This window comes from Haplochromis burtoni, unplaced genomic scaffold (assembly GCF_018398535.1).
Source record: "Haplochromis burtoni strain Fernald_Lab_line unplaced genomic scaffold, NCSU_Asbu1 Contig_1231, whole genome shotgun sequence".
Lineage (NCBI taxonomy): Eukaryota > Metazoa > Chordata > Actinopteri > Cichliformes > Cichlidae > Haplochromis > Haplochromis burtoni.
Window position 1 is genome coordinate 10692 of NW_024583592.1, and position 15818 is coordinate 26509.

Below are 15818 nucleotides of genomic sequence, written 5' to 3' on the forward strand. Positions count from 1 at the left end.
CTGTCTACAAAGAAGGTGAAACATCTTTGTGAGGAAAAGCTACAACCTTAAAATTCTGATTTCACGTTAATGCATCAGTACTGATATTGTATTCACATGTAACGTTGTAAACACTAATACATCAGAATTAGTGCATTTTTTACACAACCTTTAAGTTTACGGTCATTTTAAATCGAGAATCATAGAAATAAGGATCTAAATGTTTTTCTGAGCTTCTATCCTTGGGTTTGAGTCTCTCAGTGGGAGGGATAGTTGTGAAACAGATTGTGGGAGATCTACGCAGACCTCTGTGTTTACACTAAATGACAGGCGGATTACAGACAGGCTACTTACAGAAAGCACAGATTTCACTACATCCCAGTGATCGTGTGAGCTCCCGCTGATTTCGCACCAGTCGTCCGCCTCCTTCTTCTTTTTCTTATCGGGTAGATGGCCATTCTGTTTCGGCCCGGATTGATCTAATCCTCCGGTCACACCATCTCTGTGTCCGAAATAACTCCGCGCATTTGCAAAGTCTGCTGCAGGCGAAGAGCCGTTAAAAAGCGACGTTGCGACCACAATGGCGAGAAGCGTAGAAATAATAGCAAATAATACAAAGGTTATATCCATTGTAGGCGTGCCTTGCCCCCGTGTTGTGACTCTTAAATGCTGCTGTTCCGCTTTCCGTTCACTTTAACCCACCGTATGCGCTCAATCGGCCATCCCGCTGCTTGCAGTAATCCCCACCAAACATCAACGTTAACGAGCAGCGTTTACGAGATGGTATGGTACAATCTCCTCTCCGAGCTGGACGTCACATCCTCTGGTTCCGCCCCTCACTCCATGTGAGCCGAATATCCCTGCGGTTATATCCCCAGGCTGTCGTGCTTGTCAGGTGGGCATGCACGGCCCTCTGCAACGTGCTGTGTCTCGGCTCGCCGCCCGTCTGTGCCGTTAATCGCATCAGCGGCGGTCCTAGCGCACAAAGCGAGAAACTAAAATGGTTTGTGACAGAGCCCGTGTGCCTAAGGTGCAGGCTGATGAAGTCAAGCCGGGTTTACCGACAGTTTATACATAAGGTGTTCTTACCTTAGTGTGCACCTTCCAAGTAGTCTGCATCACGGATTAAAGTGGAAGGTGAACCAAGAGCGAACTACATGAGATGAGATGGATGGATAGACTGTAGAGGTGGCCACAGTACGGATATTCTGTACTTAAGTAGAAGTACAAGTACTAGTGTTAAAAAAATTCTTCGGTTAAACTTCTTGATTCGGTTTTTTTTTTCAGTTAAAGTTAAAAAAAAATTTTGTACCAGTTATTTTGACGCAAAGCTAACTGAACTGTCCTAAATTCATGTAATAACACAATAAATAGGAGTACAAACTTTATTTTAGTCTAAATTTTAATACTAATAAATGTTCTCAATTTATTAGGGTCAGCGAGGGAAAGCAAATGTGTTTGGGACAACGAAGCATTCAGACCATGATTCTACATGCTAAAGCTACTGGACAGGAGTTTTTTAAAGGGCAAAAAACCCCAAACAAAAACAAATTACACATAACCAACACTTTTTATGTCAATAACCCTGTGTTATCAGAACAAAGTAGTCTTTTCTTTGTTAATGTTTCGTGAAGTGTGTTTGAATCTGCACTATAGACCCCAAAAAGGGTCTAAACCTACCAATAAAATGAGATCATAAACTCATTAAGAGAGTGTTTCTAAGGTTATAGACAAAGCGAGCCAAATACATTCTGTATAAATAATTCTATACAACCCTTTGATACTGGTCAAGATGCCCCCCCTACTGGCTATTAGTAGGAATGCAAATTTAAGCCATTACAGCACTTTTACTTCTCCTACCTTGAAGGAAAACCCATCCATCATCAATCCCTCCTACAACAAACAACTACAGTGTGCATCTGCAACTTTTAAGTTTGAATTTTTTAATAAATAAATGAATATACAGACTAAAGATCAACTTACAAACATAGATGTTGCTAATGTAAATGATGGTAAATAGTTTTACAACTACCCTGAGCACCAGTGCAGTCTCCTGTTTGATAAACTTTTCTGCTAGAAATGACAAATTGTCCACCAAAACTGTAGTTGCAAAATAAAATGTTGACATTAACTTTAGCAGAGTTCACCCACTTTAACTTTTCCATGCCCATCTTGGCTTACATGAAGCATTATAATTGTTATGGTTTTACAATTATAAGCACCCCATCAACAACTGCTGGGATTAATTATGGAGCCTGTTTTACACCCAAATCCATTTCAGAGTGCATAATTAAACATTAAATATCTGTTTATATTAATTTTATTTTCTGTTTTGATATAAATTCAAAATTATGTACATCAAAGGAAGTTTAAATCATTTATTTGCTACAAGACCACCAACTCCTGCTCCTCTTGGGAGTGTTTATATTGGCTCAGTTATTTATCAGCTGCTTATAGGCAAGTCCACAGATCAAGTTTTTGGGCCCAATAGTTTATCTGTAACATGGAGCCAGCTTTGAAGGTTATCGACTGCTGTATTTATCCTCTGAGGTAGTGTCAGTGTGCCGCCCCAGCCTTCCCGTTTGTGTGAACAATTCATTTTAGCATATTTCCACAGGCTTAGCAATGCTTTCAAGACAAAGTGTCGCATTTCTATTGTAGATAGATATTAGCTAACAATTAAAACATACTACACAGTGATGATGGTCATACACACACACAAAAAAAGGACAAAACACCCATCAGATTGTTATCAAGTATCTTAAATCAAAACCGTCTGTTGATATAAACACTTTGAGTTGTCAGATATCGATGGATCAGTGTCTTTGACTTGTGACAGATTATATGATGGATGCAACACCTCCACCTAGCTGAGGCTGGGGGTGTCGCACGTCCTGAGGAACTTTTGCATGCGAGGCAGACGTGTTAACCACTGAAAATCTTTACTGATGACTTCTGTTCCCAATAAATGGCACAGTCAGTGGAAGCACAAAAAAAACAAAAAAAACACAGAAAGAAAAAAGTCAAACACTGTAGCTTTTAACTGGAGTTCTATATTGCTCAGCAGCAATATAGACTCTAAACAAGCACAAAGTGTGAGAAATGAATTTATTTTAAACAAAAATGTTTATTAGCATTCACCGTAAGCACTTACAAGACATTTGAGAGGTTCACAGAGGAATGCAATACACATCATGAAGCAGGCAGAACTGCCCTTGAAACCCTTCAACTAAGAGTCCCACTGGAACCACTTTCAAAGACCAAGACCAGTTATCAACAGTTGATAAACCATAGAGAGGAGCAAGGGGGGGAAAGGAGGAGGGAGAATAAAAAGAAAAGAAAGAAGAGGATCTGTACAGCACATGGAGGGAAGGTGAAGTCACAAGACAGGAGAGGATGGATGATCTGCCACACCTGTGAGCTTACAAACCGGCAAACAGCAGCGGAGGGTCGAGCCCCGGAACACACCGGGCACTCAGCACCGCAACACGCCACACCATGTCACCACCGCACTGCACCGCATCTTAACAGCTAACCAGCATTATTCAACTGCTACACAACTGCGCCTAGTGCACAAAAGATACACAAGAAAGAGGGTTAGAGTCATAGGAAAGCAACTTTAACCAGACAGAAAAAAAAATTTGACAGAAAAGAAAAATGCATGCTGCTGGATTAGCAAGTCACAAATTAAGTGGGTTGCTTGTCACTGAACAACAAGCCATTTTCCAAGTAAGAGTGGTAAAACATAGCTGTAAATACACTGAATAACACCCCCCCTCTTTTTTTTTTTTTTAAAACAACTTCAAACTTTCCATAGCTAACTGGGAAGGGTGTGTAAACAAGGGTTTTCACTGGAGGAAAATCTTTAGTTCAGAGTAATTAAGTGTAAAAATCAAAGTGAAAAAAGAAAATTTAAATGAAGGAAGAAAAAAAACCTCACAAATACCTTTGAATAAGCTCAGCTTTACAAACAATGATAAATCATGCCAAATTTACAGAATTTGTTTAGGTAGATCAAGTCAAATTAGACATTTAAAACATGTTAGACCAAGTTCCAATAACCTTTGAGTCTGCATTCAGTGGCAATATTTGAGTCCACTTCAATCTGAGACTCTTCCTGATGTCCTCAGCATAGCATCAATCATTTGAGATCTGGAAGGAAAGACAGAACAGAGTTAGCAAGAGCCAAACCCAGAAGTTACATCAACTCCTGCAGCTGACCTGGATTATAACATGTAATTCTGTACTGATCTTTCTCCTGACACATCAAACTGGCTCTATGGACATTAATTTCTCTTAATAAGCCTAACATTTCTATTTATTGTCACAATAGTTAAAAAACAAAAACACGCTTCCTCTCCCCAAAACTAGCTCTAACAAGTCTCTTACACTCGGGCATATTTGAAAAACAAACCTCGGGGTCCGTTCCCTTTGTGAGAGGCGGAGGACACCACAGTGCATCTGCCTGTGGTCCCTGTGAACGTACCTCACCACACCACCTCATACACCAACTGACAGCCCGAACCACCGCCATGACGACCTGCTCCATAGCAACCACCGTTGCCTTGTTGACCTGCTCCTTAGTACCTGCCATCGCTCTCAGCAACAGGCAGGTCACATGGGCGGGTCACACACTAACTGCTCTCACACTGCAACACCCCCATCTCCTCCTCCTCCCTTTGCAAACAGGACTCCGCAGCTTGGAGGAAAGAATTCCACATTTAGGTGAACGTTTTGAGTGAAGCACCCCCCCCACACGTCCCAACCACCCACTCCCTCCCATACATACTCAACAAATATCCCAATCTCCCATTGCCTGTGCATGCTTTAGATTGGCTGGACATGCAAGCAAAGTAAAGCACACACAGAACTAGGACTGTTGGCTACAACAGTCCAACTCTTATTTAAATAACACAAATATCAGGGATTCTGCAGACTTTTGTATGTAAATGGCCATAATGTCAAAGACTGCAGAACACAAACCCAACTGGTGCTGATTACCACCCTAGTTCGTATAATTGAAACTAATGATATAAGCCACCCTTTCCCCTTTATACCGTCATGTTGCATCTGCATTTGGGTTAAGACTCTGCTCCGGTGTCCTCTGGGGATTTAGGTCTACTCTTGGATTTGGACCTGGACCTGGACTTCGACTTTGACCTGGACCCTCTGTTGGAAGCTGGGGTTCGACTCCTTGACTTGGACCTGGAGCGGGACCGAGATCTGGAGGGCGACTTTGACTTGCTTCGCCGAGGGGTTCTGGATTTGGACTTAGACTTGGACCTTGACCTGGAGTAGGAACGGGACCTGGAGCGGCTGTAGTGGTGGCGGCTCCTAGATCTAGAACGGCTTCTGCTCCTGGACCGGCTGTGGCTACGTCTTCGACGGCGAGGACTGGCTGAACGGCTACAGACAAAGCGAGAGAGAAACAATATAACAACTTAGCCAGCAAAGGTCCTACAGCTTTTTTTAAATAGGAAAAAGTGAAAGTAATTTTTTTCTGTTTTCATTCACGACTAAACAATATATTTAAGTTACCAACAACTATTTATACCAAATAATGCATTTGTAAACTACCTTGCGCTCTAGCCACCTTGTCAGTGAGGATTACCAGGCAATCTTTGGCTGGTAAACATTAACAGTGGAAGAATGCTAACTACTTTCGTTTAGGTCACCATGTGCTTTGCAAACAGCTTAGTGTAAACAGTCCCTTGCGCTAAACTAACGACCTAAATTACCTTCTGCTTCTGCGTCCGTATCCGTATCTCCGTGGCGGAGGGCCTCTCCGGCTGTACATGGAGTCTGGCGGCCTTCCGTATCGAGCCATCTGAACCCGAAGCTCCCGCCCGTCGAGCAGCGCGCCGTCCATGGCGTCCATTGCGTCTTCGGCGTCGCGCTTGTCGAGGAACCGCACGAAAGCGAAGCCTCGGCTCTCCTTGGTGTACCTGTCCCGCGGGATATACACATCTCCCACACGGCCGTATTTCTCAAAAACTCGGCGCAGAGTCTCCGGCGAAGTTCGGTAAGTCAGGTTGTCCACCTTTAAGGAGGTCATCCCCTCAACGTCTGGCGGCGGCCTTCCGTAGCTCATTTTCTTCTCCGGACAACTAAGCAGGCCAATTAGGACAAAAACCTTTAGACCCTAGCGTGCTATTAATCCGCTACAATGCTAGTTAAAGCTGTAGCTGATGAACTGAATTTGAAATCTCGCTGTTTTTCTGATAGTATCGCTCTGCTCGTTTCTTTCACCGCGCTGTTTTTCACGTGAAATGGCGGCAAGGACCCTTCCTTTTCCCCTTTCTTTGCGCCCGTGTTGGCTTCCTCTGATTGGCTGTCCCAAGAGTCACTTTAATGCTACACTGCCCCCTGTGGACAGGAGGTTACTTGTAACGGCGACTGCAGACCGTTATTTCTGCCTTTGTTCCGAGTTGGGTTAAAACGCCCCTGTTCGCCGTTTGTGAAAAGTTAACGACCTTTTTTCCTTTTAGCATGTAGACTCCACAAACTTGCCATTACCACCGGATCCATGTCAGCTTGATTTACGTGAGCTCTCTGAGCTTTTTTGTCGTACATTATTCAGCTTTCACTCGTTTTCCCGCACAAGTCTAGCAAGTAACACTGTTTTCGGCTCGGCGTGTATCCCACAGCGCCGTCCTGTCTCTGCAGTGCAGTCAGCGCTGCTTGCACATTTGGCGTAGGAAGGTCACGTTATAAAGCGGCTCGTCACTAGCGCCTGCTGGAGAGGAGAGAGGGGGACTGCGCAAAAAACCACGGTCTGGATTTGTGCCTGGCTGACGTCATGGGGAGCCACAGAGCTCTCTGACAGGATCCAGCACCGACGAGCACCCGGTAGGGGGGAATACACGATCAACATCCAGTAGGGCCGGGAGACGAGCACATCGCCGTTTTTTTCCACAAACGAGCCCGTAAAGTGAAGCCAGGAGCGGGGATCGCGCTTCGGTAACGACTGCGGCGTACCACGAAAGCGCTTCCCCTCAGTTAAAGGGACTACCACAGCTGTTTTCTGCCTCAAAACACAAGCTTGCACTGTTGGCCAGGGAGGGATAAGCAGCAAGAGAACAACTACTAATCCCCGGAACGGTCACATTCACGGCGGGGCTCGGACCCGACAGTAATGGACAGGGGAGCACGAACTGGATTAAATGATAGGGAGTAAAGAGACGCAGCGTACAAAGCGGACCTGAAGTGTTATGCCCGTTAAGCCGTGCGGTCTTTATTTGACTGGAAATGGGAGCTCTAACAAGCAGACAAAACATAGGCGTGGAAGAAGTGGACATCCCGTCCAATTCGGTGTACCGCTATCCACCGAAATCTGGTAAGTCATCAAAGAACAGGTCGGACTGGGTTGGGTGAGTTTTATCTAAAACTCGCTGCAGATGATTTATTCTGGAGGGAAAACATCACCTTCGTATCCCGTGAGTTTACAGGCCTGCAGGGGCATTTCAGCCTTTAACCCGGAGCGGCTACCTGTGGAGACCGGTGTTTTTCACGAGCCACCTTTCCACCCACTTAAAAGTGCGCTTTCCATTTACTCCATATTTATGTGCTAGATGATTTATTCTAATTTATTCTTCATCTTGCAGCATTGTAGTGACATCCATAGAAGGACAGCAACCCGCAGCAGCACCCCTATGTTTCTATAACTAACTGTCCTTTGCACGTATTTATGCAAATTCAACTTCAAATTTTTCATGAATAGGAGAAACTGGCAGGCAGAACTGGGTTTGGCTTTTCCTTTGGTGCATCTGGTTGGCATTAGGACTAAATCAGGCTGTGGAAAGGAATAAATCCTGATGGATGGCATTTAAAAGACTAGTCAGATATATTCACTTTGAGAAATAAAACTCACAAATTAGAATATATTTTAAAGTTTAAAGCTTGAATTTTAGCTGCGATGATCTATGCATTTTTAAAACTGTTAATTTACTAACTATAAATCTCAGTTTATTTGTGAATGTCCACCCAGTACTGCCTGTCAATTATGTTTGCATTATTTTATGTTCTTGTGGTTTCAACTGTAAAATACAAGTTCAAAATGTCTAAAATCTAAATATGGCTAGTTTACAGTTTTCAATCAAATGAATGACTCATACAAAAAAAAAAATTGTTATCATAATAAAAGCTGAAGCTGGAAACTTTTACTAAAAGAATAATCAAAATAGTTGCAACATAATTATCAATCAATAATAATTTAATTCCTTCAGCTCTGTGGAGTCTTTTAGTTTTAATCATTTATTTCCTTTTTTTCCTAAGATAATTTTTTTCCTGACTAAATATAAATTTAGTCAGACTAAATATAAATGCCATATTATGGGATATATCTGGAAGACCTTTTCTTTACATTTAAAAAAATAAATGAATAAACATTAGTCCACACAGGTCACTTACGCTCATTCGACCCAGCTAATAAAGTGTCCCTTTCCTTCAGACTGACCTGTGTGTTTTCAGTCTGTCGTGTTTGATATTTTCTGATTGCTGCATTGTGTCCAGCCCCCTCCCCGGATTAACAATAATACCAACCAGGCATTGTGTTAGAAAATGTAATCGTATTGCTGTTCAAATCTGTCAAATGCGACTACATAAATTAAAATAAAATCTCCCACGAAATTAGATCTGCAACACAATCCGGGAATATGAGTTTTCTCACGCTCAGAAACATCAGAGTAATATTTCAGATTCATCCTGACATCGTGTGCTGATTGTGATGAGGATGGAAGGGAAGAAAAGTGGCTGCCATTAGCCCCGCTGTTGCCACAGCAGCTGAGTTAGTCGTAGGCGATATAAATTTGTGATATAACAGCCCCGGTTGTAGCCTGGAGCAGTAGTGGTGGTGATGCTGGCAGGGAGGATAGAGGTGGCTATTGCTGCCAGCGAAACCGATCTGTCAGCCCTAGTTCCTGTCTGTGGGATCTGGTGACAGAGCCTGAGCCCAGGTCGCCTCTCCCACCTGCTGTAAATAAAGTGATGAAGAGAGAGGGAGACAGGCTCATCGCTTAGGCTGTTTTTCCCCTTTATTATGTTAATGGCTTTAAGGTCAAACTATCAAACCCTCATCCTCCTGTATGGTCTTAATAAGTGTGAAAAACCAAGCAGCCAGATTCAGACCAGCAATGCCAGACCAGATGTCCTCCCTGCAGAAACATGACTCGACTGCCCAGCATGTTATTTAGAGACCGCAAACCTCCATTACAGTCTTATGATATTAGCCTAACCTGTTATTAAAAAGCAGAATGTCCATTTAGTCTAGCTGCCATCCCCCTTGAGTCTAGGTAAACAGGTATAGAAGCTACAGCACAATAACAGCCCAGCATTAGTCTGTTAGTCATCAGCTTTTTATTTCACTATTTTCGGTCATTTTGTCTAACCTGCCAGTTTAGGGACAGGATGAGGTAATTTTATCATGCAGTTTGGGATTACTTGGCTCTTACAGCGAGTTATCTGTGAATACTGAGAATGTAGGCTCAGAGATTTACAGGAAGTATAAATGTTTTATGTCGGTGAAGTGCCAGATGGGTAGGACTCGCAAAGTGTCAGTTTGTAGCAGCGTAATTTCGCATGGCTCCTTCAGTTTTCGATGAAAATGATTTCATCAATTTGCATTTTGTATATGTAGTTTTCATGTACATTGAAACGTAATAAACGATCATAAATATGTTCTTATTTCTTCTTTTTCGTTGTGCAGGGAGTTACTTTGCCAGCCATTTCATCATGGGGGGAGAGAAGTTTGACTCCACTCACCCGGAGGGTTACCTGTTTGGGGAGAATACAGACCTTAACTTCCTGGGGACCAGACCAGTAGCGGTAGGTATTTTTACACACTAACAGTAAAACATAATGTCAAAAGGAAAAATTTGGGGTGTTTCACAGGAAATTTCTTATCACATTATCATGCTTTTTCCTTTATACTTCTTTGTTAGTTACACTTTGCTAGTACTGATTTACACCCCCCTTTTGCCTTCAGAATTTCCTTAATTCTTTGTAACACAGATGATTTACTTGTTATTTATGCTAAATTCTGACCCTGAAATACTCAGACCAGCTAGTCTAAACTTAACCAACTAATATGCTACTCTCAAAGTCAGGTAAATCCCCTTTCTTTCCTATTCTGATGCTCAGTTTGAACTTTAACGGGCTGCCTTGAATAATTTACAATAATTATATGCCTCAGATCACTGCATACTAGCATGTGATTGGCTGTTAGATGTTTGTGTACCCAAAAAAGTGGCTTTTGATACTGTACCAATGGTTGATGTTCATGTTAAACGTGGACAAAACATCAAACATTAACAAAGGCTCCTTTTGTTTGTTTTGTTGATGATACGTTTGGTTTTTCAGCAAGTTTTTACACAATAAAATGTAAAAAAGAAAAAAAAAGAAAAAAAACAAAGAAATGAAAATGAAGGATATTCATTGTTTCCAAGAAGACAATGTTTAAATGTGTCCAGTCTTAAAAATTTGCACATCTGAGAAGCAGAAACATTTTTCTGCATTTGATCGATGGAAAAATTGATTCTTTAACACTTCAGCATCAATGGTATTGCTGTCTTCTTCCTATTAAACAGGAGTTGATAAGTTTCAGCAGGCTTGACTCCTGCAGTGGCAATTACCGGTCTTTCACACTGTCATTGATTGAAATTAATTTTAACGTCTCATCCTGTCAAACTAATTAAAAATGAAATGAGAGTCTGCTGAGTCCGTCTACAGAGACGTTGATAAGTGATGGTCCCTCCGGTGGGTGCGTGCAAACCTAATCATGAACCTGAAGTTCAAACTAATGAGAGCTTCAGATTGCAAAGAGCTCAAACCCGCAGAGGAAAAAGCGAATTTAACACAGTCCTAAAGGCTTGAAGGGGCTAAAATGTTGGAATAAATTGAAGCTGATATGGAACAGAAAGACTGGGCTTCATCTAGCTCTGTGTGCTAATCGCAGTTGCAGTGCTGTTTCTGTCTAGACTGGGGCTAAAATTAGGAGTGCAGTTTTTCTCCCGATTATATGGGTGTTTATAATCCTCCCGTGGGCTCAGAATTCAGCTGGTGATGTTTTGTTTTTTCTGTTCTTGTATGTGTGTCTGAAGCTTTACCAGCATTATATAATGGTTGGTGGTTTCGAAGCAGATGGTGCTGTGGAATCATAAATCCAACCGCAGTTGTTGTGTTCTCAGTCTCCCGCACCACTCGACAAACAGGATAATGGACGTGGCTATATTTAGGGATTTTGTTTTAGAGTGCCCTGGCTGGACAACACATGCAAAATGGATTTTGGCTACAACACGGGTTGGCAACGATGGTTAGGTGGCCTACTTTGAATCCAGTACCTTTGGGTTGTTGTCAGATTCTTCAGAGGCATTCCTAATTCACAGAGGATGAATCACAAGTTCTTTGGTGATCACTGACTTCCACTCATCAGCTTGATATTTTTAGGATTTTGATAAGTTTTTTCATTTCCATTATTATTCCAGAACATTTAGGCTAAGGCTAGGCTAAGGATTTATAATCCCTAAACCTAATCAAGGAAGTAAAAAGAAATAAAAAATTTGTAGAATAATTTGTGGTAAAAGGCCGAAAGACCGTGTGAAGTTGAGACACACAACCGATGATGGGTCCCGCTGGTAAAGCTTCTGGCCTGCCTTTCCTCATAGTAGCCATCCCTCAAGACTTTCTCCATTTGAAGCAATGTATTATAAGGGATTGTAACACCTAGTCCTTTTATTGAATCAGGACTTTAGGTATCTGCAGATTTTGTGTCAGGATTGGAATAGTATCATATACAAATATCAGATTGGAACATGAAAGGAGCCTGACGTTCCTGTATTTTCTTTTTTAAAGTTGCCTGGGTCTGTTTCTATGTGTTTGCCCTGAAACAAACTAAGAACCTGTCCAGGGTGCAGCCTGACTCTTGCCCTGTAACAGATAGGATAGGCTGCAGCCGCTCCTTCTTGGCACACTCTCAGTGTAGTAAAAGCATACCTGGAAGGAAAACAACATAGTTAAACATTATCAACATGAACTGGCCTCCCCAGAGGCTGCACCTAAAGGTTACTGAAGCAGTGTGAGATCATCTAAAGACGACCTTTGCATGTCCTCCAAGAAGCCTAGAGAGCTATTCCTGAAGACTACTTAAAGAAATTACAACAAAGCTTTCATGATTTTTGCACAGTACTGTATTTGTCTGTATTGTTATAGCCTTTTCCTTTCTCCTCCTCCAAACCTGCGGTTTAAATCCTGTTGTTCTTGATTGCCAATGATCACAGCACAATTTTTTACTTTGGGACTATTTTTCAGCCAAAGCTAGAATGTGTAGAATGGACAGCCAGCAGCACATTCTCTCTAAGAAGTCTTTTACAAATAGATACATTTTGAGTCACATTTACAGCATTTATTTTGTTTTTTAGATATGCAATAATATGATCAATATGTTCTGCCTTGTAAGACACACCAGTCTACTGTTGGATTGGGAAACAGCATCAGTCTGGCAGTCTGCCTCATAACCACAATACTGTTTCAACTATGCTTGCTGGGTTTAATTTATGACCACAAGTATTTAATTGGCATGTTCCAAATCCACATGTTCACGGTAACTATGAGCAAATTTTCAGGGCAAGTGTGTTTACTCTGGGAAACAAAGAATAGTCAACCACAACAGCATGGATTCTACACAAATTTTAATTAAAAGATAAAATAAAATAAAACCTCTCTAGGCCTGTCTAGATGACATTAAAGCAATCTTAAATTTAAACATTTTAAATTTTAATGAAACAAAATCCGAGGTGTTCCTGTTTGGACCCAGTCGTCCCTGTGAGTCTTCCTCTGTTGATTTGGGACCCCTGGAAGTTTATTTTAAACCTCTCATTACCGACCTTGGTTTTAAGTTGGACAGTGATTTTAAATTAGAGCAGTGGTGAAGTCCACTTTTTATCATTTAAGGCGATTGGCAAGAGTGAAATGTTTTCTGTTTTACTGCACTGGCTGCCTGTTCATTTTAAAATTCTTATGACTGTTCTTAAACGCTTTCACAGTCTTGCCCTGCCTCAGCGCTCTGATCTTCTTCATCCATACACACCCTGTACGTCTCTCTGGTCAGCTGACCAGCTGCTCCTGAAAGTACTGAGGTCTAGGAGGACACTCAGAGGGGACAGGGCCTTTTCTGCCATTGAATTAAATTGAAATTGAAAGCCTTTATTGTCATTATACACAGTATAATATAATATACACAGCACCGGGTGACACAGACAGACAGAGAATGATGACACGGACAATTTGAGCACCGACAATTTTAAGCACAGACATAAGTCCAAGGAGCATCAGAATGAGCACGAATGGTCGGGGTAATTTATGTCAAGTGGTGCAGTGGTCAGTGGAGATACTTCAGTGCAATTACTTTTTGTGCAAGTTTGAGTTGCTCCTAAATTATGGAATAACCTGCCCTTGCACGTTAAAACCCATTTTTATTCTTTGACCTTCGGCCCAGCGAAACTGAGTTTTTTCTTGTTTTAGGTTTCTTTTTATTTGCCTTTTTTATATTTATGGTTTTATTTATATCTTATGTATTTTTATGATTTCGTTTAGTTCCAATTTCCAGCACCTTGTGTCAGCTATGGTGCTTTATAAATAAAGATGGATGGAAAAAATCTGTTAGAGGTTGATAGAGGTTGAGCATCTCTGGAAAGAATTTGGAAAATGTTCAATTAAATTGATCAAAGAGAAGAGTTTAAGGTTCAGCTGTCCGAGGCTTCGTGTAGGTATTATTTCCTGAGTGGTTAATATGTGGTGCCTGCTATAGAGTTAGTATTAGGAGTCTAGCTTTAGGACAAGCTTTTGCAAAGTGTAACTACCAAATATTAGCATGCTACATGCTAAACTAACATGGTGAACATTGTAAACACTGTAACGGCCTAGTATCAGCTTGTTAGTGGTGTCACTCTGAGCTTTTTTCTCAATAGCAAAACTGACCTGTGGGTTCTTTGAACAACACTGGCCTTTATTTGAACAGGAGAAACAATCTGTGGGTTTTGATTTTACTCTGGGAGTGTGCAGAGTGTTGCTCTGATGTTTATGATTTTTAATAAGACCTACAGTATTGCCCGTGAGTTCCCGATGAATGGCTCTTTTCAGCATCTGTTACTCGATGTGTGTTTGTTTGTGTGGTTTACAGGCGTGACTCCTGCTGAGCCCAGATGTGTAATAGTGCTGAATACGGTGCCATTCACAGCCACGCAAACACACTTAAACACAGAGGCGTACAGATTTGGGGGTTGTAGTGTCGAGGTATCTGACCACATCCTCCAGAGATCCTTAAACCACCTCGGCTCTCCGCTTACGCTAATTCAGCAACTTTTGGCTTCAGACACGCAACAAAGGAGTGCTGAGCAGTGATCCGCAGATAGGGTCAAGTTTAACGCTCATGTGTTCATTTACACCAAGGTTTAACCCATCACAGAAAGTCTTTATATTCTTGTCAATTAGCCATTTGTCTTGTAAGTAGATTCAGTTTTACACTGGGCTGTTTTACACACAAGTTCAGGAACCTACCGAACACTGTCTGAAGTGTCAGGCCCATCCCTGGAAAGACACAGCAAGGGCAGATTTTTTTAGTCTTGCTCAGCACTTGTCAGCATCGACAAGATCTGTGCTGACAAACCAAAAACATCTTTGTGTTAAGGTTAAACTGGGAGCAGCCAGGGTCATCATGCAGCCCTAAATTTGCTGTGGTGAAGAGAGGAATGTTGTGCGGTCGAGACGAAAATGAATGGTAGTACTCTTCAGTATCATAACATGTATTTAGCATCTATAATTTGTTTTTTGTTTTCTGTTCCTTTCTGTTTTCAGTTCCCGTATGCAGCCCCTCCACCTCAGGAACCTGTAAAGACGCTACGAAGCCTTATAAACATTCGAAAGGACACACTGCGACTCGTACGGTACGCACCTCTGTCCACTGATTACACAGCCTTGATCTAATTTTATGTCAGCAGATCTGCTTTTAGGGAGCAAGTCATAGCAAAAAATATAAGAGAGAGTGTCAAATTATGCGTGTTGATGTCATTTGTTTTAATTTTTTTGCGAGATGAAATTTTTGTTATTTGTAGACATACAAGAGGCCTGGATACACATGAAAGCTTGTGCTGAGTTTAGAGCCAAAGGCAAATAAATACATATATACAAGTTATTTAACCATGATTTACGTTATTGAGATATTTATCGCACTCTATAAAACAGATTTTTTTTGCTTTTCGCAAACACACACAAAAAAACCTCATAATCATAGACTAACAAGCAAAACTAAAACAATAATTGACATTGTTATTCTCCCTTTTTCATCCAGGTGCAGTGAGGACCTGAAGCTGCCCGGTGACGAAGCAGCGGGGAAGACCAGAGCCTGCTACAATGTCGAGTTCACCTTTGATGCTGACACACAGGTGGCCATCACCATCTACTACCAGGCCATAGAGGAGTTTCACAACGGAGTGCCAGTGTGAGTGAGAGTCATTTTCCTGATGAAGTAACAATAAAAGAACCGGTCCATTTATCATTTATTGAACTATAACTGCATATCTGGTGTTAGTCTGCAGAATTTGTTCTAGTTATGTAAAACCAGATGTCTCATAATCACAGCTGTGTTTCTATTTGTGCTTATTTCTGGCGAAACCGTCTAGAATCGAGAGTCCGTAAACTCTTGAGTTGAGCACAAATTACTCTGGCTTGTGTTTTCATAAAACACTGATCCACATTAAACACAGATTCTTCCTCCGAGTGGCAACAGGTTACTTTCGCCCCACAAAACTACTGCTGCAAAGACAGGATCGACTTCTATGTGTGTGTGT

At 41.6% G+C, this 15818-nt stretch overlaps 3 protein-coding genes across 10 annotated transcripts in view; 1 reads left to right on the plus strand and 2 right to left on the minus strand.

Annotated features, from left to right (window-relative positions):
• LOC102300828 overlaps window positions 1–1236 on the minus strand; it is a gene marked incomplete in the record, with an annotated part of 9454 nt that extends 8218 nt beyond the window's left edge. Inside the window, 1 exon segment of the mRNA XM_014331299.2 lies at window positions 334–1236. Within this exon segment, the coding sequence (XP_014186785.2) occupies window positions 334–609 (276 nt within the window).
• Window positions 1237–3086: 1850 nt separating this feature from the next.
• On the minus strand, window positions 3087–6286 carry srsf2a (serine and arginine rich splicing factor 2a). Of its 4 annotated transcripts, XR_317978.2 has the most exons (4): window positions 5718–6286; window positions 5037–5385; window positions 4042–4131; window positions 3087–3545 (listed from the first exon to the last, which is right to left on the minus strand). XR_317978.2 is itself a non-coding variant. In XM_005952633.2 (3 exons), the coding sequence occupies exons 1-2, from the start codon at window positions 6068–6070 to the stop codon at window positions 5061–5063; spliced, it is 678 nt and encodes a 225-aa protein (XP_005952695.1). In that variant the 5' UTR covers window positions 6071–6286; the 3' UTR covers window positions 3087–4131; window positions 5037–5060. The 4 variants fall into 4 exon arrangements, 3 of the variants coding, with proteins under 3 accessions (XP_005952695.1, XP_005952694.1, XP_014186787.1); XM_005952633.2 differs by having other exon boundaries at window positions 3087–4131; XM_005952632.2 differs by having other exon boundaries at window positions 3087–4678.
• Window positions 6287–6408: 122 nt separating this feature from the next.
• rnf157 (ring finger protein 157) overlaps window positions 6409–15818 on the plus strand; it is a 25062-nt gene continuing 15652 nt past the window's right edge. For all 5 annotated transcript variants that reach the window (XM_042216744.1, XM_042216747.1, XM_042216745.1 and 2 more), the window contains exons 1-4: window positions 6409–7315; window positions 9683–9801; window positions 14827–14915; window positions 15320–15469. In XM_042216744.1, the coding sequence (XP_042072678.1) occupies window positions 7228–7315; window positions 9683–9801; window positions 14827–14915; window positions 15320–15469 (446 nt within the window). In that variant the 5' untranslated portion in view covers window positions 6409–7227. The remainder of the gene's footprint in view (window positions 7316–9682; window positions 9802–14826; window positions 14916–15319; window positions 15470–15818) is intronic.